The following is a 25,853-nucleotide window of genomic DNA, read 5'->3' as shown; positions in this document are numbered from 1 at the left end:
TCTGTCCTGTTCTTGCACACGCTGAAACCCCTCTCAGCTATTCTTTTGGTAGTGCCACAGGACACGTCTCTCATTCAGAGGTATCCTGTTTCCTAGACAATGAACCTTCTTGTGTTTGTTTCTGCCTTTGCCCTATTAATTTTGCAGCAAGGTTTGATTACTCTGCATAGTTTAAATCATGCTACCAATGTCAATCCCAATTTGTTTATTACAACTCTCTCACTTTGATCAGGGAGTGTATTTTAATTAAAGCATACTAAATTAATATATAAGGAAATTAAATACTAAGGAAAGTGCTTTTTTATCCTAACTCCAGTGGACAATTAGCAGGTGCAGAAAAAGTCTGCTGTGAAATAGCCCTGCTTGACAAAACAATCTGCGGGATGAAATAGTTCCTTTTGTCAGTGAAACCAGTCTGTTTGCAGAAGTTCACTGCAGCTTTTAGACAGCCCCAAATCATCCTGTGGGGATCTCTTGCAGATCCCATCCAGCATTTCCCCAGAGATCGTTCCGTGCACCACGGCAGCATCTGCTGTGATCACATCTCTGGGATGTCACCCTCGCAGGACCCCCCAGTTACGAGGACCTCGCAGGTTTCATAGAATCACAGAATCTTCCCCTCTTACTTCCTAAACAGACGCTCTTCCTCATAAAGAAATCCTAGACATTTTAGCACTCGCTCCAATGCAGCTGCTGCTTTATCTGAAGCCTGATAGCCAGAAAGATCACCTCATAATCCGAAGTCTTGCTGGTAACTCCCCGCTCGCCCGGCAACTCTGCAGAAAAGCCCCGTGTGCAGCGAGGGACCCGGCGGGGTCCAGGCTGGAACGGGGGGAGCAAGGGGAGGGCAGGGGAGAGGAGAGGAGAGAGACGGCGGGTCTGGGGAGAGCCGGGACCCCACGGCATATTACCTGCCTCCGCAGCAAGCGGGGACCGGGACCGGCCAGAGCACCCCGGGGTGGTGGTGGTGGTGGTGGGGCGGCTCTGCGGGGGCTCAGAGGGCGAGGGGCTCCACAGAAGGCAGAAGAGGATGCTTCTCCCCCCGCGATGCAGAGCGCTCAGAGAGTGGGTGGGGGGACACCCAGGGCCAGGCTGGTGCCGCCCCGCACCCCCCAATCCCCCCCCCGGCTCCTCCGAGCAGAAGTCAGACTGTACCTGCGATCACACAGAAAAAGGGGTCTGCGGTTCCTCGGAGACAAAGCTGTTCCAGCTCTGTGATGAGCTTCCAACTAAATCACGCCCTTGCTCAGCACCTCCTTCCTGCGGTGCAACACATCCCGCGCAGAACACCTCGGCAGAACAGAGCGTGGTTACTCTGCGGGGAAGAACACCGCACACAGGGACAACACCCAGGAGCCACCTGCGCACCGTCGCCCAAGCAGGACAGGGACAGCAGAGGGACGAGGCAGGTCCCCCAAGCTCGGCAGTAATGAACTTGGACAGGGGACTTGCAATAAACACTTGTCCCCTTGGATGACACCTTACGGCATTTCAGGCAATTTAATCCGGTACAGGGCTCAGGAGTTCCGTTGCACGGGCTGTGTGAGCAGGCGTTAACTGTGCACAAATGCACCCTCAAGGTCTGGCAAGAGAGAGCAGTCCCTTCCCTCCCCAACACAGCGACCACCCTGCGTCCTCCCTTCGCGAGGAACTCTGACTGTACAAGTATGGGTGTAGGTACAGCCCCTCGGCACTACCCCATACGTTCAACGGGACCAAGCAGGGTTTTGACCCAGTTGAATTTAAGCTTACTCTGTTCATAGCCTTTCCCTGTTATTGCTCGTGTTTTATTAAGTTTTAATTCCCCATCTCAAGTGTAAGAATACTTGCTCAAATACAGAGAACAAACCACAAAACCATAAGAAAAAAAGCCCACTATTATTTACGTTGCACCCTCTGTCCATTACAAACCCAAGTCCTAAGTGACAGGACTAAAAGATGAGACGTGAAATGCATGGTCTCTTGTGTGATTTTTAACCTGTGGGATTAAAACGTTTAAGTACCTTTGAAGAAGTCTGTCTTAATACATATTTGCTACAGGAAGCTAAATTCATTACACATTAAGGAACATATTTTCTCACTACTAGATGAATACAAATGAAAGTAACAAAACAAAAATTAATGGATTCACTCCCAAGCTTACATTTTTCCAACATACTAATCTGATTGTACTCTGTGCCAAAATTCAACAGCACATGCTGAAACAAGAATAATACTGAGCCTGAATTACTGTTGAAAAAACCCACCAGTCAAACCCCTCGCCCCATACCACACAATACTTACGTTTCACAAGATGACTGAGAATAAAGCGTGATTAAATTAGCAAGAAAATCACTAACCATCAGGCAAAGGAAGTCCAAGGTAAACCTACAAAGGCATGCTGAAACATTCTACCTGGCAGAAGATCACCCATTGTTAAACAACAAAAAACACAACACAACTTTTTTAGACTTCAAAAGCAAAAGATAAGTCAGCTCTTACTTCACTTACCAGCTGATACACAAGCTGAGGTTTCTCTGCTCCCACAACACTTGTATCCCAACGTATGACACACGCCTGCCAGCACATGCTGCTTGTCGCTTTAAAGGAAGGTTATATTCCAACTGCCAGAAATTATCCATTTTAAGCAGAGGTTTTAGAACAAGACATGTTAAAATAAACAGCATTTACTTAGTATTCATAGAGAAAAGAAAACGTCCCAAGCTAGCAAAATCTTCAAAATCAGGTCCCGATAGCCTGATCCTCAGAGGCAGTTTGACTTGCAGAATTTGCAAGAAACTGCCTGCGTGTTTTTTAAGCTGAAAACTTTTGTGAACAACTTGCTTAGAAAGTTTGTTATTAAACCCCTCAGTTTAAAGTGCAGTTTTGGCAAGTTCTGCCATAACCCCTGTTACTGGAAAATGGCATATGCAAAAGCAATGAGGATTTATAAGCTTTGAGAGGAACATGAAAGAAATCCAACCAAAAGTGATACGTTTTTTGTGGACTGTTATCCCTTTAAGCAATACCTAAATGCTGTTCAAATAAATACGAGGTTGTGCTGCTACTGAGAGCTTGATTCTCAACACAAAGGAGCAGTTGCTGCAGACAAGCGTGGCTATGGTTACAAAAATGAACACAAAAATTAATGCAAAAAGTCATCTCAAAAAAAGTTTATTAGCATGATTAAAAACATGTGAAGAATGACAGTAAAAGAGAAGGTAACTTAGCATGGAAGAATATCCATTTCAACAGTTTATATTCAGCAAGGCTTGAACTGAATGGATAACTTTATTGCCAGATTTCACTTGATTTCTTTAACAACAGTTCATATTGTGTCAGTTTCATCATTATTAGGACTGTTGCTTCTGTTTGGATCTGAACCCTGTTGCAGGTAAGTATAAAAAAATATCTCCCCATTACTGCTGGATTGCAGAATGTGTGGTTGGTTTAAGAGCTGGTAAAAAAGAAATTCTCAACTGAAGAGTCTGTTTAGAAAACCACCTTCCCCCCCCCCCCCCCAATCGCACTACAAAGAAATACATTAGTATTTTGGCCTTTAAATTTCTTACATGGTATTTATTTAGCATGGCAGTCCCCGAATTCCCTCCCTTTAAGTAACCATAAATCAAACCCCCTCTTTCAGAGGCTGCTTTTTGGGTTAGATTCTGGAGATTTGCTTCATACACGCTTACACTGGCTTGAGGACGAAGACAGCATCATCTAGTACATAGTAGTCATTATACATATCACCTTCACATAGGTATGGCAGTCTGGTGAAAGCCTCTATGGCAAAACCAGCTTTACTGAAAACTTCTGGCAGGCTATTCACCTGTTCTTCCCAAGTGTGCCCTTTGATTTCCAAAACTTCTGAGGGCTTTTCCCACTTGCCACCTACTGAGAAAACAAAAGAGTTTTGTTTAAATTACAATGAAAACTTTGTTTTGTGTTGTATTTTCTTACAGAAAGCACACTACACAGATTATATTCCTCTCCACTCCAAATAGGAGCTTGACAACCCATTTGTAGAGCTGTTGGAAGATCAGTTCAAGGTTTTGCCTGTTGTTCAGAAGCCGCTCTCTTCCGCTATGTTTTTAACTAGCAGTCCCAAGACTGGCTGAAAAGTAACTTCCATTATCAAGGCTGGTGTTCAGCAGACGTGGACAGACAGGCAATTTAATGCAGATCTTTTCCAGCATTATAAAATTCTTTCTTTATGCTGTCTGGCCAAAGATGTCTTCAGGTAATTACAGCAAACAGAGCCAGCAAGTTCAAAAGTATGCTCTGCTGTGAAGCTTCCATTAGCAGACCACCACATTATAACGGTTGGCTACAGAACATTTGGGTCCTCTCCAGTGGCCACCTACTAGCTGATACAGTAAAGACTGCTTAGGGTCATAAAAAATTAAGAAGCTGAACACTTGCAGCATGCTGGAAACCTGTTGTCATTTGTTATATCCCATAAAAATAACCTGAAGGGTTATAGGCACAGCTCTCAGAAGTTCAACATTTAAAACTCTGCTCATTTTTTCAGTAATGTGATCGAGAAATAACAGCTGTTTTCTGGTTTGCTCTGTACCTTTAACCAGTTTGCTAAATGCAATAGTAAACACCCTTCTAAACAGGAAGTTCTAAATCTTGTGATTCAGAGGGTTCTGCAACTCCAAAGATTTCCTAAGTTCCTCTTCCTTCAAGCAGAACAATTTCCAGAGAGATACAAGAAATGGCACCTTTCAACAAATTAAAAAATGTGCTGATGCTGGCATTTGACTGGATTCTGTACGGTGCTGGTAAGACTTTTTTTAAGCTTCTTGTATTTTCCCATGTAATAGCAGCTAAACAAGATTGAAAATGTTGTGGTTATGATTTGTAACGTAGCTACGAAATAAGGGCAGTAAGAAGTTTCACTGAGAATCAAGCTACCTTCTGCTATCTGCATAGAACTTCCAAATTAGGCGACTGTTAGCAAATGCTTTTTCTTCCAAAAGTCAGAAATCACAGCTTACTGGAGCATTTCAGGGTCAAACTCTACTGCACTTCCCTGCAAAGAATGCTCCCGCAGCAGCAGTGTGGTTTCAGTGCAGCTGTGCTTGTTTGGGAGGAGGCTTTGGGAAGTTCAGCGGACAGTTTCTACACAAACTGAAGCCATGGAGTTCTGCTCTGCAAGGCCACCCTGAGCCCTGCAGCAGGGTGGAAAAGATAAGGGGATCCCCTGCAGAAGCACCAGCTACTGCCTTTCACCACGCAGGGTGTAAGGGCAGTGACAGCTTGTGTTACTATAATCCTCAGACTGCTGTAGCTGCTGTGGAACGGCTCTGATGTTGATCTGACACAGAAGTAGAGTTTCATTTTATTCCTGTAGAAGTCAGACACTGAATCTGCTTGGATCTGGTCCATAAAACACTCAGTGAGAAAAATGATGAAGGGACAATGCTGGTTGTCCACCATGGACAGGCTTATAAATTGTGTATCAGCAGCAGATTAAGAGACTTCAGTGCATTTTTCTTCTAATTTGTTATTTTCTAGGAAGCAGAAAAGGATGCTGTTAAGCTACTACCTTTGTTTTCACTGCAATGATCTCAATTCCATTGTTTAAATAACTAAGCAATTTATTTGAATAAAGTTAAATATACTAAAACAGTATTTAAATTACGGATTTCAGTAAGGATTTAAAAAAAAATAATCTCCCAGACCAGTCATATTAGACCTTACATTTCAGTTCCTTAATTAGAATTCTCTTCTCTGATTAACCTTCCTGTTTTCTCTACACACATTTTTAAATGTCAGAACTAACAAGCAGTATTATTATCCTTAGAAACCCAGAGCCGATATATGTGATGAAGTGGAAGAACATCTAGGAACTACTACGAATTCTAATCAATGTTATGAAATGGCTAAGTTATAAATGTCTCCGTTTACAACATCTCCACCGCCTGCCATCAGGCTGTCTCACCTGACTTGCAGGTCAGGAACAGCGGAGGAGAGAGAAGCCCTTGCACAGCTACTCCACTGAGCATCTGGAGTTATGTCCCACAGCATCCCCACCCCCAAGTCCCCCAAATACTCAGGACTAACCTGAGGCAGGAAACTACACAAAGCATTCTTTTGGTCTCCACGGCCAAAGGAGACATTCTTGTTATTTCAGATGTACGAATCGGCTCTGTACTTTTTCAGAAAAACAGAAAGTTAAGCACATTACCATACAGGCAAAACTCTTAAACGAAGACATGGACAAGCTGTAGGAAGTATTGAAAGTTTGCTGGGAAGAACCTTAAAAACGCCAAATTTGAAACACAGTCGGTTTTCCTCCTTTCCTCCTACCTTTTCTCCAATGAACCAGAAGGAGTTTGTTTTCTCTTTAGATTGTGCCTTGCTTTTTAACTGTCCCGCACGCTACCAACTGTTTATTCTCAACAGGTGCTGCAGATAGCTGCCAAGTCACTGTAACGCAACCCAGATTTCAGGAAGCTGACTACTCCACACGCACCGCGTTCCTACCATGTGCTTTCTCTGCTTCTGGATGCTCCTCGTCCCCACCTCAAGTTCTATGGTTTCGTTTTCTAACTAACAAACACGAAGATTTGTGTACTCCTGGATGCACAGATGATCAGAAGTACAAAGTACATTTATTACCAGGAAATAACATTTCACTTCAGATCAACGATCTGACTGTAGATGACAATGCTGTTTATATCTGTGGGATAGCATTTTCAGATTCAAGTTCACCCCGTTCTAAACAAGCAGGAGATGGAACAGTGCTAACGAAAACAGGTCAGTTGATTATTCCTTCTTAATGAAGCGTCTTAAAAGAAATAAATTATCTTTCCTAAATACTCTCTTCATTTACAGTTTCAAGAACGGCACTTAAGATGAAAATACCAACAAAACCGTTAGGAGGAATATGACTATATTAAAATATTAATAGTAAAACCATGGAGGGATTCTACAAATAAGCATGTTAATCTTGTTTGCTAATTAGAATGTTCTGGCAAATGACTCTAGAATTCTACAAAAGAAAGAAGTTTTGTACTCTGCGTTATCTAACAACACTCCACATCCTCTTACATAAAGACTTTAATGTCTGTCTATCAGAAAGGAAGTATCAACAGAAAAATGAGAAGTGGAGAAACTGACATTTAGTGGAAATACGCGCAACAGAGTACAGGGTCCCAGAACTGGGGATTCACTGGGCCAGCCTGAGCAACGAGTTTTAGTTCTGAACTTTTCTTTGTATCATTTCCCTCCTAGTTAAGAAAGTGATGAGAGTTCATTAACTGCACTTCAGTTTTACATGCCTAAAATAGAAAAAAACCCCAACCAACCAACCAGCTGGATTATTACTTTCCCTGTATTCCTTCCTTCCTCTATCTAATTGCATTTCTGAACAAAAGCCTGTAAGCTTTATTCAGATATTCCTTCACAAGAGCAGAAAACTGGATTCTATTCTCCATCTGCCCCTCAAGGAAGGGTTCATAATCAAAAATAACAAGTCTCCATTGCCCTTGCGAACATTCACAGCAACAAAAAAGTGATGTCACTAGCGAATTCAGACTGAAAATGAACCAGAAAAATATCGATGGGTATAAGGCTTTTTTAATTCCTCAGAGGAAGGGGGGTGAAATGCAGAATCCTAAGAAAATTATGTGAATCAGAAGTACTGTCCTTTATTCTAACACTCGCTTTTAATAAAGGAGCAGAGAAGCAGCACAGCAATGGAAAACTCATCTTCATGATCATCGCCTCATCCTTACTGTTTCTATACAGCACTACTGTATTCACACTCTTTGTAGTCTACAAGGTAGGCTCAAAGTAATTTTTCTGATTTTGTTCATTTTGTAAATCTAAGCAATTTTAACGCCTCCAGAAGGAGAGCAATAAGACATTCCTGGATTCCATAACTTTTATGATTAAGTTTTAAAGAGATAATTGGTTGAAGTTCATATGCTGCACACATCTGCAAACTCATGTTTAAAGTACCTGTACTCTCAAAAGCAAGCACATTTTCTTTTTTCATTTACATGTCTAAAAGAAAAGGTATTCCAAAGTTAACATTATCCTGGGAGTATTAATCAGCAACTTGGAGATTATCTATCAAGGCACACTCAAAAAGCAGAACTAGAAGTTACCATTGTAAGCCATCAACTCTCTGGATTAGTTTCCAGTAACATTAAAATAATTTAAATAAAAATAAATAAATAAATGTCAAAGTATTTGTGAGCTGCAGTGAAGTTGCTGCAGACTGACTTCTTTCTGTAATGAAATTCTATTCATACATCATACATACACAGAAGACAGACCTTGGTAAAATTTAAAAATATCATAGACTTGGAAGAAGTTTTGTGCTTACAGGAAACAAGCACATCAGAATGCACCTGGTTAAAAATTACGTAACTATTGGATTTTTTTTTTTTTTTAAATCTAGAACAAAATTTGTGCTTAGTTAAAAACAAACACCCAAAGCTGCAACTGGAATCTTTACATAATAACGAGACTTTGACATGAGAGTGAGGAGTTCACAATGTTCTTTGCTGTAGTGATCGCCGTCTAAGCATAAAGACAGGACAGTCTTTTTGGTTTTTGTTTTTCTTTAAACTAGGTGAAGTAGTATAGTGGGAAAAATGAATCAAGCCTTCCTCAAGGGGAAAACCGGGTATCTGTGATGCCACTGGTTTATTTTTGAGAATTGGGTAGTACTTCAGGCAGGTCCCGCTGTACTCAACGCAAAAATACGTGCAATATCTACTACTAGAAACTGAAAAAAAGGCCTTCGATGCTTGACAACTTCTCTGATTTTTTCAGTGGTGTAAGTTGATCTAATGAGACTTTTACCTACACTCTGTTTGACGCTGTAAAAGGGCAATGCTTTTCACTATTCTGTTACCTTAGCAGTTGGCTTCTCATCTTATGTTTTAATCGGTTTTTATTTTATTATCCCTCCCTCCAGTTAAAACCAAAGCTGCTAAAGAAAAGCGGGAAGGAAGACCAAAGAACAGAGAACTGTGTATGTTATCACTTTGCTTGCTTTGTCTGTGATTCAGAGCTTTGTTTTTTTCTGTCTTAAGTATATTGGGCATCAGTTTTGTGATTAATTGATGATTCAGCTAAAAAGACATTCAGAGCTGTTAAGGCTTTACTTGAGATTTGTACAAAAGAAGTTAATGATTTTGCATTTAACTAACTTTAACTAATTTGTTAATTAAGTTATTTTTACCTAATTGCATACAGGATAAAGTCAATCTATGTAAAGGCTACCTCTAACACACAGCTTCCTTTAGGTTTTAGGTAAATTTTGTTTGAACTTCTGAAAATAACAGGTTTTGTTATTAATTCTTTGTTCGTTTAAATGGTACATTCAGGTAAGCTCTCATGTATTTAAAACAACTCTAATAAGAACCTCTGTCACCATGTATCCTTGAATAAAAATCAGAAGTGATACATTTAAATATCCATTTAAGAAGGTATATATGTTAAGAGATGTAATATTAATGTAATTTAAAACTCTTCTGCCTGCCAAACCATATGCTATTTGGAACATTCCCACAGACATATACAAGGAAAAAAATCAGAACGATAAAAGGTAGAAAAAGATGTTTCCACCAACTTCAAATTTAGCACTGACCTAAAATATTTTAAATAATTTGCAGAAAATCAGTAGTGGACGAAAAGTTTTTCAAGCAATTGCCCAAGAACTTCAAAAGCAGAGGTACGCTGAACATTGCCGACAGCCTGTAAGTATCTATAAGCCAATACTGAAATTCACGTGGGGAAAACTGACTATTTTAAGAGTATACCATTTATATTTCCTCTGGAAATAGATGTTTCTTTTTTCATAGAATGGGCTGGGTTGGAAGGGACCTTTAAAGATCATCTAGTCCACCCCCTGCCCTGGGCAGGGACACCTCCCACCAGCCCAGGTTGCTCCAAGCCCCGTCCAACCTGGCCTTGAACCCCTCCAGGGACGAGGCAGCCACAGCTTCTCTGGGCAAGGGAAGGGGCTGGGCCAGGGGCTCGCTGCCCTCACAGCAGAGAATTTCTTCATGATATCCAATCTAAATCTTCCTCTTTCCCTTTAAAACTGAGTTTGCCTCAAAAATGAAGTTCTGCCTTTATTTAAAAAAAAAGTTCCCATCAGTAACTTCTCTATTTTTCTGCTAGGATGATTTGGAAGATGACACTGTTTATCAGAACCGATGAGCATGTGCAGCAGTTCAGATTTGTTCTATAGTTCTGATGGAAGCAAAGACACAGATGAAGAAGTTAAGCTTCTTCACAGACTTCCTTTGCTCTAAAAAGAGAGGAGAGAACCTTCCAGGGGCAGCATTCTTCAAGAGTATTTTCTAAACAGATCATCAAAACAAAGCGCATTGTACCTTACATCTGTGTTATATATTACTTTCATTTTCCGTTGTGCAAGAATAAGAACTGTGGGAAAAGACTTAATCTTTCAAAAGATAACTGCTAATGCTTCATAAAAGTTTCCTTTTTCAGTTTAGATTTAATCCTATGTCCTTTTTTTTCCTTTTTACATAAATTTACATGTATTCCTTTTACATGAATTGAGCATTTGTGAAAGATGTGTGATAATTGACATCAACGGAAAATAAACTTGTTTCATAGGTGAAATTCTGTTTTTAGTCATGTTAATGCGAGAGTTATTGATTAACAGATACACAGATCGACAATTCCTCAGTCTTAACCACAGCTTTAACAGAGCAAACCCTACGTATTCTGAAGACAAGCAAGCACAAAACCCAGACACTATAAATACACACGTACTGCAGCGGTAAAGCTCATCTGGAACGGGAGCTGCTTCTTAGCCTTTTTAGGAAAGGAAAGTAGTGGTCCTAGTGAGAAAGTTGCTCCTGCAATATTAAAATTCACTTGCTAAACACGACAACCCCCATCTTTCAGTCCTACTATCCAAAGTCAGGATTGCCTGGAGCACCAAGTTTTTGCCTTTACGTGCCTGTTCAACAGAGATACAAGCATGAACACAGAAGTTCATGCTTTTAAAAAAAAGGTGTTGTGTTTTTTTTTTTTTTTTTTAGCTGTTACTACCTAGCCAAACTACAAAAGCAGCACTTTTACAAGAGAGCTGTTAGTGTCAGGCATTCTCCCTACTGAAGGACAGCTGCATCTTTTATCATCATTTAAATAAAACAAAGCTTTGTTTAACAAATGAAATGGCACTTCTGATTTCAGTTAGATGAGAACTGACAACCAAGACAAGGCAAGGGTCTCTCTAGCACAGTACGGTGTTTCCAGCTCAATTTAGTACCAAGTATTTCAGGAAGATAGAAAACACACCTGTGTCTTCTTACCCCTGTCGATCAATCACAAGGACATCAACATGTTAGACAAGAAAATTGCACAATCCCAGGCTGCTGGTGTTTACTACTTCTTAAGTACGGTGTCTCTGACATTTTTAGGGAAACTTAAAGCAGTCTAGTCATATATTATCTAATAATGCCTTTATACAAATATGACGTCGATATTAGGAAATACAAAGGATTTTTATATGACCCTATGGGATACCTATTAAAAATATAAAGTTATAATTATACATGGTCTTATGTGACTGACTAGTCTAATACCTTATGATTCATCTGCCTTACTTGCCACATTTAGACATGTGCAGTAAGTGCATTATTTGTTGTTCTGTTTCTGTTTAAAAACAAAACTCTGAAAAGTCCCAGAAAGAATTTATGATTTAGCTACTTTCAACTCTAGGTGTCACTGTAATTCCAGACACAGTAAGCACAGAAATATAGTTTACCTCCTCCTCCACCTTGCTTTGTTCTCTTAAAGCAAGTTTCCATAATTAATCTCCCATTACATGTAATAACCCAAATACCTCCTTTTGATTCAAATAATTTATCCATTTCTAGAAACTGATCTATACACTGATCAAACACCTCACCTGCCTCATCTATTCTCGTTTGCTTCTCCCTCTAAAATTCAAAACTTTCTCCAGGTGGGTCCAAACTGTATTCAATTAGCTGCTACAAGAAGTTACTTAAGCCATGAAACGTCCTGCTCTTTGAATGTTCCAAGTATATTTTTTTTGTTCAATATAAAGCATATGTACATATTTAACACTTTTTAAAATGTATCTCTTGTAGAACAGCTGAATGAAAATAAAGAAATTCTACAATCATTTGTAGATCATGAAGACAGTCTGGCAGTTCATTGTCTATTTCTTTAGACTACACTTAAATGGATCTTAAACGGAAAAGATTCGGTGGAATGACAGTAACTTTTCTGTGTGCTAACCTGCACTGTCTAAAGAAGTTTATATGGGCCCATATTCACGATAGTGGTAAACTGACAAACTGAGTATGTTTTTAAGTTTCAGAACATATTAAGGAAACAAAACTGCCTTAAGCAAAGGGACTAATCTGCTACAAGTCACCACCACAAACAAAAGTATGACTTTGGTTTATAAGGCATCTTACAATGGATTTCAACTTTCAGCAAATAGGAATGACCGCGTTCAACAATCGCAGAACAGGTTTCCAGTCCCTTGGGATTTATAAATTTAACACTCTATTCTCCCTCCAGTATACTGTAGGAGATTAATGATGGAGAACATAAGCAGACTTGAAGTAGTTTCTTCCTTAATTTATCTACCTCCTGTTGAGCCAGGAAGTTGCATGTGGTCTGTCACGTGGATACCCAACAAAACGCGCAAAAGTAGACGCTGCATGCAATGGCGATTGCAAAACACAATGGCACACAGTTTTGAAGACACACAAACAAAAAAGCCACCCAAATGATTTCTCGATTTCTGCTTCTAAAACGCCAGCGAAAGACTAGAAAGACACTGCCATTATTCTGAATTTTAAAGAATTTTTAAAAGAGGAAGCCAGACTCTTCTACATTATAGGAACCAAATACACTTGAAATACTGTAGAGATGCCTAAGTCAAACCCCCATCTCATTTAAAACACGCTACTTTTCAGAATAGTTACAAAATTATATGCTCAAATACTGTATTTTAAGCAATTCTTCATCTGATGGCATTATTTTTTATACTTAAAACTTTTTTCCCCCCCTCCTCCTGCCAAAATACCACTGGCCTATAAAAAGAGGAAAACAGATTCAGTTTGATGCATTTGTGATTGCCAGAATGTTAAGGTTATCAGTTCTGTATTTTCTCGGCATACGTGCCTTTCTACAGACAAGTCTTAATACTCAAGGAGAGCCAGCGTCCAAACGATGACTGATGAACACCATCCTTCTGGAATTCAAACCACCTTTACGGTGCCTCAACCTGAATCCACAATCACAGGCGTGCAAAAAAAAAAGTTTCTAGTCTTTTTTGAAGTTTAGTCATAAGGACAGATTCATTTTAAAATCTCTCATGTACTTCTTTAAAAATGTAACTAGGGGAAATAATGGAGTTTTGGCACTGAATTTTACTTTTTTATTCCAGGTACTTATACAATATAAATAGTGGCTGATACTTTGCGTTAGTAGGGTTCTGTATTTTACTTTGAGAGCTCATGTTAGAAAGTGAATGTTATCTCCCTGTGAATTTTTAGTTGCAGTTCATTTGGAACACTTTAAACACTTTGACTTGAACTGCTCTATTCAGCATTACAGACAGTTCTGATGGCTTTGCTCAATGGTCTAGAGACAACTGGGGTTACTTATAGGACAGCAGCAGAGGGCCCTGATCAGAGATCAGTTTTCCCGTGTTGCTCCAACACAGCTCAGATGTGGCAACCTGCAGAACAGGATATGTGACCTCAATATTTGAGCTTTTTGTTGGTGCAAACAACGTATGTCAGAGAATTAAGAAAACAGCTTACATCATGTGGCCTATTTACCCACAATTACTTCTGAACATGTACCATACGAGTTATTTGTAAAAATAAAACACAAACATGCCAATTATTTAGTAAACATTTAATTTGGGATACCATAGCCTACAAATGTTTTCTTTACCTGCCTAAATAGCTACTAATCCACGTACTTACCATTTTCCACATACGGGTGAAATGGCAGAACTAATGCTAGAATGACTCTGCCTCTAGTTGGCTCCAGTACACTTCTAATATCTTTTAATACAGTCAGTGGTTGATCACAGCGATCCAGCAAATTCAAACAGCTGATAACATCATACTGAAATCCTATATTTTGCCATTCATTTATACCAAGCACCCTACAAAGGGAAAGAGAAAGAGATACAGTCTGTTAAACAAACACAAGCTGAGTTCAGAGAGAACCACTGAAGAAAAAAATTCCCTATGGATGTGTCGATAGTGCAGGTAAGATCAGCCACCTAGGCAACGAGAAGAGACAGACATGATGATCCTTCTGGTCTTTTCCAAAAGAAAACTAAATCAACAATGGGCATGGCTATATATCCAGCCACACAAACCTTTATATTGCCTTATGATCATCAGGCAACAAACGAGACAAAAACCAAAACCCCAGGTATTAAAAAAACGTGTCGTCCTAGAATAAAACGGAACACACTTCTCCAGGAACAACAAAGCTGAAATATGATTAACGGCTTGCTGCCTTTTATCCATTCCGATTTACCAGTGTGCAAACCCAGAGCGCAAAGCAGCTGTTATGTTTCCACTCAAAGACAGGTGAAGAAAAGAAATCCACAGTTCCTTCATTCTTTGTGTTGAAGTCTAGGGATATAGTGCCCGAAATACTAACCATTACTCAAGAAGACTGGATCTGCTGCCTACAAGAACGTCCAGGAGCTGTGACAAGTGCATGAACAAAGTTTTGAAAGTGCTGAGGTTTTTGTTACTAAATATTATTCAATTTTAACAGCAGGAGCTAAGTGTAGCAAGAATAAAAGAATCTTCACACAGTCATCTATACTGTGGGATTAAACAGAGATTATTGAAGCATTGCTATTACGAGGATTCAGTTTGCTTTCTCCGCACTACCTGTGTCTTCCTCTTGCAATTTTGAACCGTTCAGATAGACTATTCATTTGAATTTCACCTTCCTGACTCCCTTGATTAAAGCAATTTATGCAAACTATGGAGGGAGAGACTCCAAAATGGTTGTTGCCTATTTTGTCTTAACCGATAACAGGGAACATCCACAGAACAAAAGAACTGGTAACAGGGAACATCAGATGTGTTTGTTTTCCTACTTTTGCACAGGTCAACCTTTTCCAGAACAATCAAACAATACAGGAATTGACTGAAAAGACTGAACATTCATTAAATATTACAAATAGATTACTCTGCTGTAATGACTGACAGAAAGGATGTAGGAATTATTCAGTACAATACCTGTATTTCTTCTTCTGAAGCTGCCATATCATAGTTTCAGACAATTCAGTGGCATAGATTTCTTCGAAGTGAGGACTCATGACTTTAGTGACTTCTCCATCCCCAGCCCCTAAATCGAGAAGTCTGTGGGATTTCCATTCTGGATTTATTTTAAGCAGTCTTTGAAATTGTTCTGGGGAAAACACAAACATTGAGCCCCTTCCCAGCAGCCTGAAACGTAAAAATGAAAAATGGCCAATTTTGTACAAACTTTAACAGGAAGGACAATAAAGTAATTTAGAATGTGCTTTGGCAGCAACCAGTCACACATAATAGCAGACAAGGTCACTTGCTCAGATAAATTTTAAATCCAGTTCAACTTGCCTTGCACTTGTCAGAGATCAAACACAAAGCCACATGCAGTTACAGTGGGTAAGACTTCAGGAGGAATTTGATTAGGTAAGGAAGAGCTCATGGGGTGCAGCTCAAGAAAACGATCGCATAAAAAAAAAAAAAAAAAGGAGGGGGGAGAGAAAGAGAGGAAAAGATAAAGGCTGAACCTTTTTTGTCATATTTGCATATCTGAATCTCTGCCACCTACCTTAAAAAAAACAGATGAAATAGCAGAGGAAATAAAATAGCTGCAGACACGGGAGTACGCACAATGAATGAGGAATAGAATGTGGAATTAGGAGAGAAGCCAGGGAACAAATTTAAAGAAAGGATGGGGGTAACACTGCTGGAGTGGCAACAGAGATTTTTTTAATTGTATGTTACAATGGCTTTTGCTGCTATCTGCAGATCTTGCATTCAACATGAGGAGCTGTGGAACAGAAAATAGGCAACTCATTATGGAATTGGGTAGAGGTGATAGCTGGATTCCTTATGGACCAAGTCAATGACATACCCACCCATAACTGTTTGAAGACTACACAGTGACGGATTTCAGCTGTCGTAGCCGAATTCAGAAGATGAAAGAGTTAGGAGAACAAGCAGAGGAAAAAGAACTGGTCAGAAATAGACTGAAGGTAGATAAATACTATTCTTTAAACTAACATTGGGTGGCAGGTTAAAAACAATGAACAGAAATCTTTTACACTCAAGGGGGGAAAAAAGGTAAACAAAGATAAAAAGAATGAAAGAATAAAAAAAATACGAAAGAGAGGTGGCCTAGGAAAGATTGACTGTACTAAAAAAACAAAGAAATAAACAAAAAGGATAGAGTATACAAAAAAACTAAAGCAGGCTATTAAACATATAAAAATAAACAGAATACAGCCAATTTAAGTAGAGCCCCCTTGCAGCACACTTGTGTCAGTCCACACCGTATAATTGGCTCATAGCTATTATTCCTAACAGCACTGTGAGGTGTTATTCAAAGCACTGGAGGGCCTTTGAAAAAAAAAAATGGAAGAGAAAGGAATAAGAGGAGACCAAAGGAGCCTTTATATAAAGCTACCAGTAACTAAAATCACCACAGGGAAGCTCATAAAGTCATCTGGTTAGAAAATAAGGAAAAAGATTATTTTTCTAGCCTTAGTAGACAGCTACTATCCTCATAGCTGACTCTACAGAAGTATGTAGTAGGTGCAGAGGAGGGGAAGGTGAAGAAATCAGGTAAATGTAACAAAATGCATTCTTCATAAGGTGGAAACTGATAACCTGTTAAACACATGTCTGAATGGGGTGACGTGAGCAAAAGGAGTATTTTTGAAAAAATACTAGAGCACCAACAAAAAGCTAAAATCTCCTGCAATCACAGAGGAGACTGATGCAATAAGGCTAGGAGAATATTGCTTTATAAACTACTCTTTTCCTGCCTTCCTGATGTTTTATCAGTCAAACATGCTACATCAGAAGTCACCTGTTCAAGTACAGCTTACGCACAAGTTGAGGGGAAATTAAGTTTTACAGAATAAGAGAAAGGACAGAATTCTGTTCCACATTCGTGTTACCAGACACAACACTCGGACAACTTCTGCGCTATTTAGAAATCTGCCTGGGTTTGCAGTGGGTATGTACACACTCTCTACTAGAAAGTTTCAGATGGAACACAGAACCGACTGGATACAGCCACCTTCAACAAGGACAGCCACAAGAGTGATATGGCAGTAGGTAAAGGGCAAGGGGGTGCAGAAAAGCAAGCAAAGGGAAGAAGGAGACATTGTCTGACACAGAGAACACTCTCTTATTCAGAAGGAAATTAATGGTTATAAAATACAATAATACAAGTAATAAAAATACAATAAACAAGTAATGGTTATAAAATACAATTAGAGTCCTCCAACTGACTCTTATTAATTGCAATTACCTCCTCTGTCCCCCCCATACTGGAAAGCGTGTTCTTCAATTGAGAGGGCTGGGCATGAAGAGCACAGTAGGGAATTTCAGATCTGTTAGACTAGCAAAGGAAAGACTACAAATTTAAGAAGAGCTGACAGATCAAGGGGTAGGGCTGAACACTAAATCTAAACTGCGCTTAGTTTACTTAAGATTGACTTTTCACTTACCCATTGATAGAAGTTCTAGACATAAAGAGGCTAAAAATCGAGGACACAAAGGAGTGATAGAGCTGGATAAACAGCCAGCCTGATTTCTCAATGCTGTTGTTTAAGAAGATCTGTGTTCCTTGGTCAAGGTAACTCTGGACAAAAATAGGCTGAAGGGATTCAGACAACTGTTCTGTGTTGCAGACATACCACTAGAGAAAGAGATAAAGGATCATTACAAAGTTCAACAATATAAAAGCAGCAGTAGTTTAAAAAAAAAATGAATACATGGAAGGCTATTAACAATTTCTGTAAATATAAAAATTTAATTTTCCTACAGACTTTTCAACAAGCTTAAGGATTAATTTAACTTAAGATTTGAACTGTAATCAAGTGAGGACCGATTACTTGCCAAGAAATAATGCTTTTAATTTTTGTCTTAATCATTACCCTGTACTTCGAAGAATTTTACAAAGGAACTTTCCTAGAAAGCACAGGTCCTCTGCGGAACAGCATCACGCTGATAAAATAGTAGGAGGTGGGATAACATCGTTTTCTATCTTCCAACCCATTCTCAACTTTTCCCTAGGCATCCTCTGAAAAGAAATGGGCAAGTGCTTTTGCAGTATTTTTCCAGGAAAGGAGATAAAGAATACGATCAATACTTTAGACAGCAGCTTGCCTGTCTTACAGCATTGCTGGGCTACGTTTCTTCAGGTCCGCAAGTCTTTTGAAACAATTATGACTACAAAGCTGCCTCCCAGCATCTCTACTAAACAAAAGGAGGAGGTTTCCACATCTAGGAAGTCATCAGTATCAGCCGAAAGGCAGTTCTATACTTTTATATTGGTAAAATGCAAAGCCCAAGCTAAAATGGGCCAATGATTCCTTTTGCCCTGTGTTACCTGGTAACAACCACTCCTATACAAACTAAACTGATATGCAAGCTATTGTTCAGTTAATTGTGAAAAAAAGGATGCTACTTTTTTGTATCAAATCTAGTTGGAAAAGTAATAAACCATACAATATCCTAATATTTTACTATCCTACTGTAAGGCATATCTAAACTCCTTCTTTAACACCTGCTTTACATTATTTTAAATGCAAAGGATTTGTACAAAACAAGGCAAACCTACAGAAATTCTGAAATTTTAGGACACCTGTGGCCACTTTCTGCACCTCCAGCAAATGCCTCTAATGCTGCCGCATTCTGGAATGTCAGCACTGATAATAAAATTCAAAAGGCTGCTCACGGCTAGGCTGCAACGCCAAGCTAAAAATGCCCTCTACTCAATATGCAGAAGCTACCAAAAAAAGTTTTAAACGTAATTTTAATTAAGAACATCACTATTATTTTTCACTCTCCTATGCTTATGCAGAGTTATTGTCAGCCCTTATCATAGAACCTCTAATGCCATTGTGTCTGTTTTCTAATATCAAGCATTACTACCTACAGCTAACACCCTCTTATCTCCCCCTTATATCTTGCAATAATGTTCCTTAATCTGGCTGCATGTGTTTATTGTGCAGATAGTCGTAAGTATCTTAAAGAAAAATGGGGAGTTTTAACAGAATCTTGTAAAAATGCATGTAGAAGGACAGCAAACCGTCAGCTGGGATAACTCGCCAACAATTTAACACCCAAGATTGTGTCTGTAGCCATACTATGCAAAATGTACGCCCATATCCTGATCCCTTCACATTTGTTGTACCTTGCTGGGACAGGAACAGTCACTTAACGCATGTTTACGCAGCGTTCAGTACAACGGGACTTCCAGTCACTACTGTAATACAAATAATAATGGGACAGGGTTCTTATTCCAGTGTCCTGCTGCTTCACAATAATAGTGCCAGCAAGCAGAGGGGAGCAGACAGCTGCATGAAGATCTTTATGCCAGATTCATAAGGCTCCATCAAACACTGACCCAAAGCAGTGAGGGATGACAAGACCCTTCAGACGAGGAGGGAACATATGCCTCCTTAGGTTTACTTTGAAAACCGCTTGCATAATGGGTACATTTCTGGCAGAATCAGGCTCCCAACTACTTTCAAACACACCTGTAGGTAGCACGAGTGAGTGATCATTTCCTCTGAAAACCAGATTTTGAGCAAGCCTGTACCACATGATGGAGCCTGGCACAGGGATCCCCAAGACTGCTGATTTACCATGTAGGTCTTTTCTCACCGCAGTGCGGTGCTAGTTAAATGAATCAGCATAGTCCACGGATTCACAAAAGGAATCCTTAGCAATTCGTGAAAAACCTCTTCAAGTAGCAGCCTGTGTTCTTTGTCCATCCATCTTCAGAAGCCAATTTCAAGAGCCTGGCAGAACCGAACAGTCCCAAGGAGACGAGCAGCAGGTGGGGATACGTGTCAGGTTCATCCATGAGGCTGCTGCCTAGCTACACTGGACAGGTTTGGAGTCGCTCAGATCTGCCTTTCTCAACATGTTGCCATTTTCAATCCATAAGAAAACATATCCACCTATCAAAGCTTTGGGTAACACACGCTCTGTTCCATAAGCAGTGTGACTATATGTATGCTGTACCTGAGCTCATACACCTTGGCTATGCACCAAACTGGCACCTGTAGTTCTAGGTTCTGACCGTGGAAACCAACGGTCCTACAGTTATTGTCTTTAAGACTTCTACAGATATATATTGACGTAACCATTGGAAGAACGAGGATGGTGGCAACTGTGAGAAGAGAAACGTGTTTCCAGAAATTAGGCGTTGTTCTCAGACCTCTAATTTCTTCTTCATGGTTAATCTTGTCCATAAGGTTATTGGCAACTACCTATGTAACACTAGTGAATAATAGAAATGACAGCAAAGAAGAAAAAAAAAAAAAAAAAAGGCAACACATGATAAACCCAATCCAAATTTCAAATAACAAAAGTGGTGAAAGACAGCTTAATTCTGGAACTACTTCCTCAGAACAGAACCTGCTGTTGTTTTCCTCCATGTACAATATATGACAAGTCCTTTTCAGGCCACTAGTTTCATGACAGAAAGTGTATCAATCTTTTATAGCACAATAGTAGAAAAAATACAGCACAAAAATCTGCAAAGGTACGTTAACACCTCTTTTTATGATAAAATATATTATTATTGACAACTTTTGCCTAATACTAGTGAAAGGAAGAAAACGTTCTTTTAGCTAACTACATAAAACTAATGAAGTCAGTAAAACTGCAGAGAGTGAAAGCACCTGGGGCCTCCACATGCAATCCTTACTTATGAGTAAGCCCACAAACTCAGTAACCATAAATCTTACTAAACTTCCTAAGTAACCAATACTTTAGGTGTAAAACCTACATCTAATAAATTAGAAATTGAGATTATCCACTGCAGACCATCTACCTGTGAATGACACAATCATCTCCATAACACATCTCCTTGGCTGACCTGTCTTTCTAGTACAGTTCTTAACACTGCAAAAGACTTTCAGATTTTCTTTGTTTGCCAGAGGGAAGTTTTTTCTTTACGTAAATCGGAATTCTGCTTTTCTTTGTCATCCTGCTTATGCACTGCATGACCCGAACAGCAGACCATATTCATTAAACCCCAGTAATGCATTCACTCAGTAGCAAAATTCTGGTTGTCAGTGCCCACCGGAGCACACCAGTAACGGATCAGCTTGAAGAATTATGATGCATAATTATGTTCTTCCTTTGTACAGCAGTCCTGAAGTATTTACGCTATGTCTTCTTCATCAGCTCAGCACTGTATATTTTACTTAGAATAAGTCAGTATTTTCCTTCAGCACTGACAGTTTTTATGGGCCCTTCTGAACTGTCAGATTTTTAGTAGCATTTTGGTAATATGTAGTGCAGATCTGAACACACTCCAAATGTAATCATATCGCACAACCACTGTATAGCGCGGGTATAGTCCCTAACTTCTCCACAAAGTACTGATCCACGTGCCTTTACTGCCCGAATACAGCACGAACCTTTTACTGCAGTCGTATCGCATCGCAAACTCGTTACTAGTTTGCTGTTCCAAGGCCTCTGTGAGCTTCGCAGTTTCCCAGTTGCTCACTTGTTTTATTTTCCTCTAGATACATCGGTATTAATTAAAACACCTCTGCGACTGCAAACCCACCGCGTTCCACGCCACCCGCAAACTTCATTCAAGCGGTGTTTGCTCACGGGCTCAGAGGAAGGTTCGCGTCCCTCGGGAGCAGCCCCGACCCCGACCCGCCGTTACCGGCCCGGGGCCCGCGCGCCGCCGCCCCGTCCCGCCGGGCTCCCTCCGACCGACCGAGCCCGCCCCGACCGCCCCCTGCCCCCGCCTCCCAGCGGGCTCCGGGCACGTCAACTTTCTCCCCGGGAGGACCGAGCCGTTCGCTCTCTTTGTCTGGCGCTGCCGGCCTGGTGCCCCCCGTCAGCCTGCACCAGGGTGTCCCCGCCCGCGGCAGCCGGTACCTCGGGGCGCCCCGGCGGAGCTCCCCGACTACCCGGGCCGGGGGCGGGGGGGGTGCCGCCGTGCCTGCCGGCGGCGGACGGGGACCGGGGAGGGAGGCGGGGGGGGCGGGAGGGGCGGCTGCCTCCGGGGCTGTACCTGGTGGTTCTCCGCGGCGCCCGGGACGGGCTGGCTGCGGCTGCCCATCATGTTCACGTAGACGGAACGGGATAAAGGGCTCCTCAGGTACCTGGCAGGGCCAGACCACATCCTCCTCCTCAGCGCCCACAGGAGCAGGGTGTAGCAGCCCAGCCAGCACAGCCACAGTCTCATCGGGGGAAGGGGCGCCGAGTCACCCCCTCCTGCTGCCGCCGCCTCCCCTCTCCATGGCAGCGCCGGCAGCACGCGACTCGCCCGGCCCGGCTGCCGCGGGGCCCGCGCTCCGGCTGAGGGCGGAACGAGCGGCGCGGCGGCGGGTCCCGGCCGGACGGATGCGCTGCCGCACGCCGGCGCCTGCCGCGCGCCCGCCCCTCCCAGTCACAGGGCGGGCGGGGCCGCGGGCACCGCTGTCAGACCGGCGGGGCGGCGGCTCCTCGCCCGCGCTCCCCCCTCCCGCGCCGGGCACCGGCAGCGGCGACGGGAGGACGGACAGGTGGGCGTGGGCGGCGGCGGCGGCGGGCGGGCCGGCCTTCCCCCCCTCCCCTCCGAGGGTTCGCGCGGCGGCGTGCCGCGCGCACGTGCTTGGCGCCGCCCTGTCACCCGGCCTGCGCGTGCGCAGAGCGCGCGGGGCGGGGGCGGGGCAGGGCCGCCGCCGCGCGCTTCCCCGCCCGCTCGGGCCCGCCCCCGGTGACCGGCGCCCGGGGGACCCTTGGCGGCTCCCGCAGCGGGCGCGGGGAGGCGGCCCCGGCGCTTCCTGCCCGGCTCCCGTTATCCTCCCGCTTCTCCCGCCCGCGGGAGTTCGGGGTCCATGGGCACAGGGGGATCAGATTCCTAAAAACCCAAACCCGCAGCGTTTAGAGATAAATTGGGCCAGCACAGCCTTTGCTCTTCAAAAAGGTCTTCTGTCTGCAGAGGAAAGACCTCCGCTGTCTGAAATGCAAAATCTGGCCGCACGTCCTCAGGCGTGGCAGTTTTTCTTGTAAATGACAATTTTGCAGTGGCCCAGAGTAAACCTTACTGCTCTCGTGGAATTTCTGCCACACGTTGTTTTACAAAGCCCCCTTTTTTTATAAAGCCTGGCAGCCCGACCCTGAGGGGAGGACCCGAGGCCCTCCTTGCTCCCGGGACGCAGCTGCAGAGGGAGGAGAAGCGATGGCGGAGGCAGGAAAGGGACGAGCCCGTCGCTGGAGTCCTGCTGCCCATCTCTGCCGGGACGCGGTGGCGAGCAGCAGCAGGAACGCGTCCCTGTGGCGCCCGGTCCCCTGCGGGACATCGCGCTCTGGGATGGGCCAAGGTGCATAAACCCCTCCTGGCTGTTCGGCGGGAGCTCCTGTGCCGGAGCAGAGCCGCGGTCACCGTGGGTCAGGCACCGCTGTTCTCCCACTTGGGCGCCAGCAGACATCGGTTATTGAGGTAACGGCATAGGAAGTGAGCAATACAGTATACAATTGAAACTGAAAGAAAATCTAGACAAAGCCCAGCCCATTAATCAAATTCCAGGTGAGTGCGGCACCAGGGCTATCATCTCTAATATCAGAAAAACGTTCCTTAACAACCACGAGCAACGGGCATCTTTTCCTTCGACCAGACTGGAAAGGCTGGAGCCGGGCCCCCTAATTCTGACGCTGGAATTCTGACCCACCATGGGATCCTGGCTTCCACCTGGAAAATGCTCTGATCGAGCACTAACCACATCCAGCCTTGATTATCCTGGGAAATCAGCAAAACCCGAGCAATGACAGAATATTGCCAGAGAATTTTGTCATTTTCACTGATGTTTAACCTCAGTTAGACATTTTTGACATGAGAGCTTTAGACAGTTTTCCACATGATTTTTTTTTCCTCCAATAGCTAGATGGGCTAAGATGCCTGTTTTGGTCTATTTCTTTTAATTTGGTTTGGGATTAGAACTCTCCTTCCTATGTATGTTCTTGTTTGTAAAGACAGATTAGCTTATTTTTTCCCTCCAGGACTAAAACAACTTTACAATGAAAATCCAAAATGACAAAAGCTAAATTTGCTGCTTTTTGAACAGACATCTGCTCACAACGTGTAAACCAATAAATAAAATTGGTTCAGGTTAGTTACGTGTTGTTCATAGGGAAACTTAATTTTATCACATGTAAAATACAGATAATGAATTGCATACCAAATAAATTAAGAAATACACTAGCTTTTGTCTTTGCATTTTTAGTATACAACCTGGGTACGTTTTAGTGAGATTTTTGAAAGTTCCTGCCCAGTGTTACATTTATCATTAATATTCTGCTGCAGTAGTTGTATACTAAGCATATTTTTCTCTTGACAGGCTATAAAGAACACACTGTTCATGCAATCTTAGGTAATAATGTTGATGTATTGTCATTTGCATATAGTCTGGTGGAATTGTAACCAATTGCTGTACAATCTCAGAAGAATATTTGTTGTGTAAATGTACGCATACGTCATTCAAAGCAATTAATGTGCTGGGAGAGGATTTCCAGAGAAAAAGGAGTCACTTTTTTTTTTTCTACTTTCTCCTCAACTATTTAGATAGTGTTTCTTCTGGACAATGTCTATAATCGATTGAGTACCTGGAGTCCAAAAGGTCCGAAACAGACCCAGAGGGCTGAAGACCGCCTGCGTTTGCTTTGAGGAGATCTCGAGGACACGGCGACAGGGCTGGCTGCACAGCCTCACGTATTCCAAGATACACATCTGCACTTTTCCTGATCAAGTACAGCAATGAAACAACTTTCCTTTCTGTTATTTAAACAATGGTAAGAAAGCGATTACCAGAAAGAGGTCTTTAAGACGAGCAAGCACAGGTATCTATGTAAAATCCTCTCTCCTGAGGGCAACCCGGGAAGCCCAGCTGTGGGTCTGTACAGCTTTCTAGGGCAATCCCCCCACTCTTGGTTCTATGTTCCTTTACAAAACCCGCCACAATTCTTTTGACGGCGTGCACCACTGAGATTTTTCCTGAGCTCAGAAGTATTTGTGGAGATGTGGCTTATCTTGGCTGCTCCTTCACCTTCCTGTCTTTCCTGGCAGCTGTACAGCCACACTAAAATGGGAACGTCCCACCAGCCCTGCCAGCACGGTCTGTTCAGGAATGGCTGCGCGGTTCCGCAGTCAGCGCAGCGGGAGACTGGGAAGGTCATTTTGCACGAGATGAAAACAGAGGCAGGCCTGTAAGCACCACAAAACATAAATCTAATTTTTTCCTACTTAAATATGCTTTGTTGTCATTTATTCATTGTTTTCATTCTATCACTAACCATATATTACATTACTACTATATTAGACTGACATTCTTTAGTATCTATTAGATAACGTCCTTTTAAATCTAGTGGATGCTTTTACCTATTGATTTTCAATAAATAAAATACATTCAGTGTATTAAGGTCCAAATTCTCAGAATTTATAGAGAAACTCTAAGAATGGGATTCGAGCATCAAATTTCTCATTGAAGTTATCACAGCATTTCATATTTTATATTATACACACTTAAATCCTCTTTATCAGTTATGAGACTATTTTAGACACTCTTAAATTATCAAGATTAAATTGTGGCATTTTTGCAGCAGCAG

The 25,853-nt window shown here is 41.9% G+C and overlaps 2 protein-coding genes and 1 long non-coding RNA gene across 6 annotated transcripts; 2 read left to right on the top strand and 1 right to left on the bottom strand.

Annotated features, from left to right (window-relative positions):
* Nucleotides 1-3,137: 3,137 nt before the first annotated feature.
* Nucleotides 3,138-22,894, bottom strand: METTL9 (methyltransferase 9, His-X-His N1(pi)-histidine). 2 transcript variants are annotated; one of them, XM_074597523.1, is made up of 5 exons: nucleotides 22,282-22,894; nucleotides 17,738-17,928; nucleotides 15,249-15,458; nucleotides 13,962-14,146; nucleotides 3,138-3,876 (listed from the first exon to the last, which is right to left on the bottom strand). In XM_074597523.1, the coding sequence occupies exons 1-5, from the start codon at nucleotides 22,453-22,455 to the stop codon at nucleotides 3,671-3,673; spliced, it is 966 nt and encodes a 321-aa protein (XP_074453624.1). In that variant the 5' UTR covers nucleotides 22,456-22,894; the 3' UTR covers nucleotides 3,138-3,670. The 2 variants fall into 2 exon arrangements, with proteins under 2 accessions (XP_074453624.1, XP_074453623.1); XM_074597522.1 differs by having other exon boundaries at nucleotides 3,526-3,873; nucleotides 22,282-22,611.
* On the top strand, nucleotides 4,589-10,602 carry IGSF6 (immunoglobulin superfamily member 6). 3 transcript variants are annotated; one of them, XM_074597525.1, is made up of 6 exons: nucleotides 4,590-4,769; nucleotides 6,397-6,750; nucleotides 7,671-7,777; nucleotides 8,924-8,980; nucleotides 9,624-9,682; nucleotides 10,135-10,602. In XM_074597525.1, exons 1-6 carry the CDS (start codon nucleotides 4,703-4,705, stop codon nucleotides 10,202-10,204), a joined length of 714 nt encoding a protein of 237 aa, XP_074453626.1. In that variant the 5' UTR covers nucleotides 4,590-4,702; the 3' UTR covers nucleotides 10,205-10,602. The 3 variants fall into 3 exon arrangements, with proteins under 3 accessions (XP_074453625.1, XP_074453626.1, XP_074453627.1); XM_074597526.1 differs by having other exon boundaries at nucleotides 4,596-4,769; nucleotides 9,624-9,707; XM_074597524.1 differs by lacking the exon at nucleotides 10,135-10,602 and having other exon boundaries at nucleotides 4,589-4,769; nucleotides 9,624-9,938.
* LOC141747359 (uncharacterized) lies at nucleotides 22,641-25,496 on the top strand. The gene is made up of 4 exons (XR_012588684.1): nucleotides 22,641-22,774; nucleotides 23,357-23,694; nucleotides 24,814-25,040; nucleotides 25,315-25,496. It is a non-coding gene; the product is annotated as an uncharacterized LOC141747359 (long non-coding RNA).
* The last annotated feature ends 357 nt before the right edge of the window (nucleotides 25,497-25,853 follow it).

Source organism: Larus michahellis, chromosome 8 (assembly GCF_964199755.1).
Source record: "Larus michahellis chromosome 8, bLarMic1.1, whole genome shotgun sequence".
NCBI lineage: Eukaryota > Metazoa > Chordata > Aves > Charadriiformes > Laridae > Larus > Larus michahellis.
This window is presented reverse-complemented; position numbering and strand designations above follow the sequence as displayed.

Coding starts and splice junctions, on each gene's coding strand:
- IGSF6 (XM_074597524.1), top strand. CDS start 4,703: ATGGCACCTTTCAACAAATTAAAAAATGTGCTGATGCTGGCATTTGAC. Junction 4,770..6,396: donor CTGGATTCTGTACGGTGCTG/GTAAGACTTTTT, acceptor TATTCTCAACAG/GTGCTGCAGATAGCTGCCAA. Junction 7,778..8,923: donor CACTCTTTGTAGTCTACAAG/GTAGGCTCAAAG, acceptor CCCTCCCTCCAG/TTAAAACCAAAGCTGCTAAA.
- METTL9 (XM_074597523.1), bottom strand. CDS start 22,455: ATGAGACTGTGGCTGTGCTGGCTGGGCTGCTACACCCTGCTCCTGTGG. Junction 17,929..22,281: donor GCGCCGCGGAGAACCACCAG/GTACAGCCCCGG, acceptor CTCTTTCTCTAG/TGGTATGTCTGCAACACAGA. Junction 3,877..13,961: donor TCACCCGTATGTGGAAAATG/GTAAGTACGTGG, acceptor TTGTTTTCTCAG/TAGGTGGCAAGTGGGAAAAG.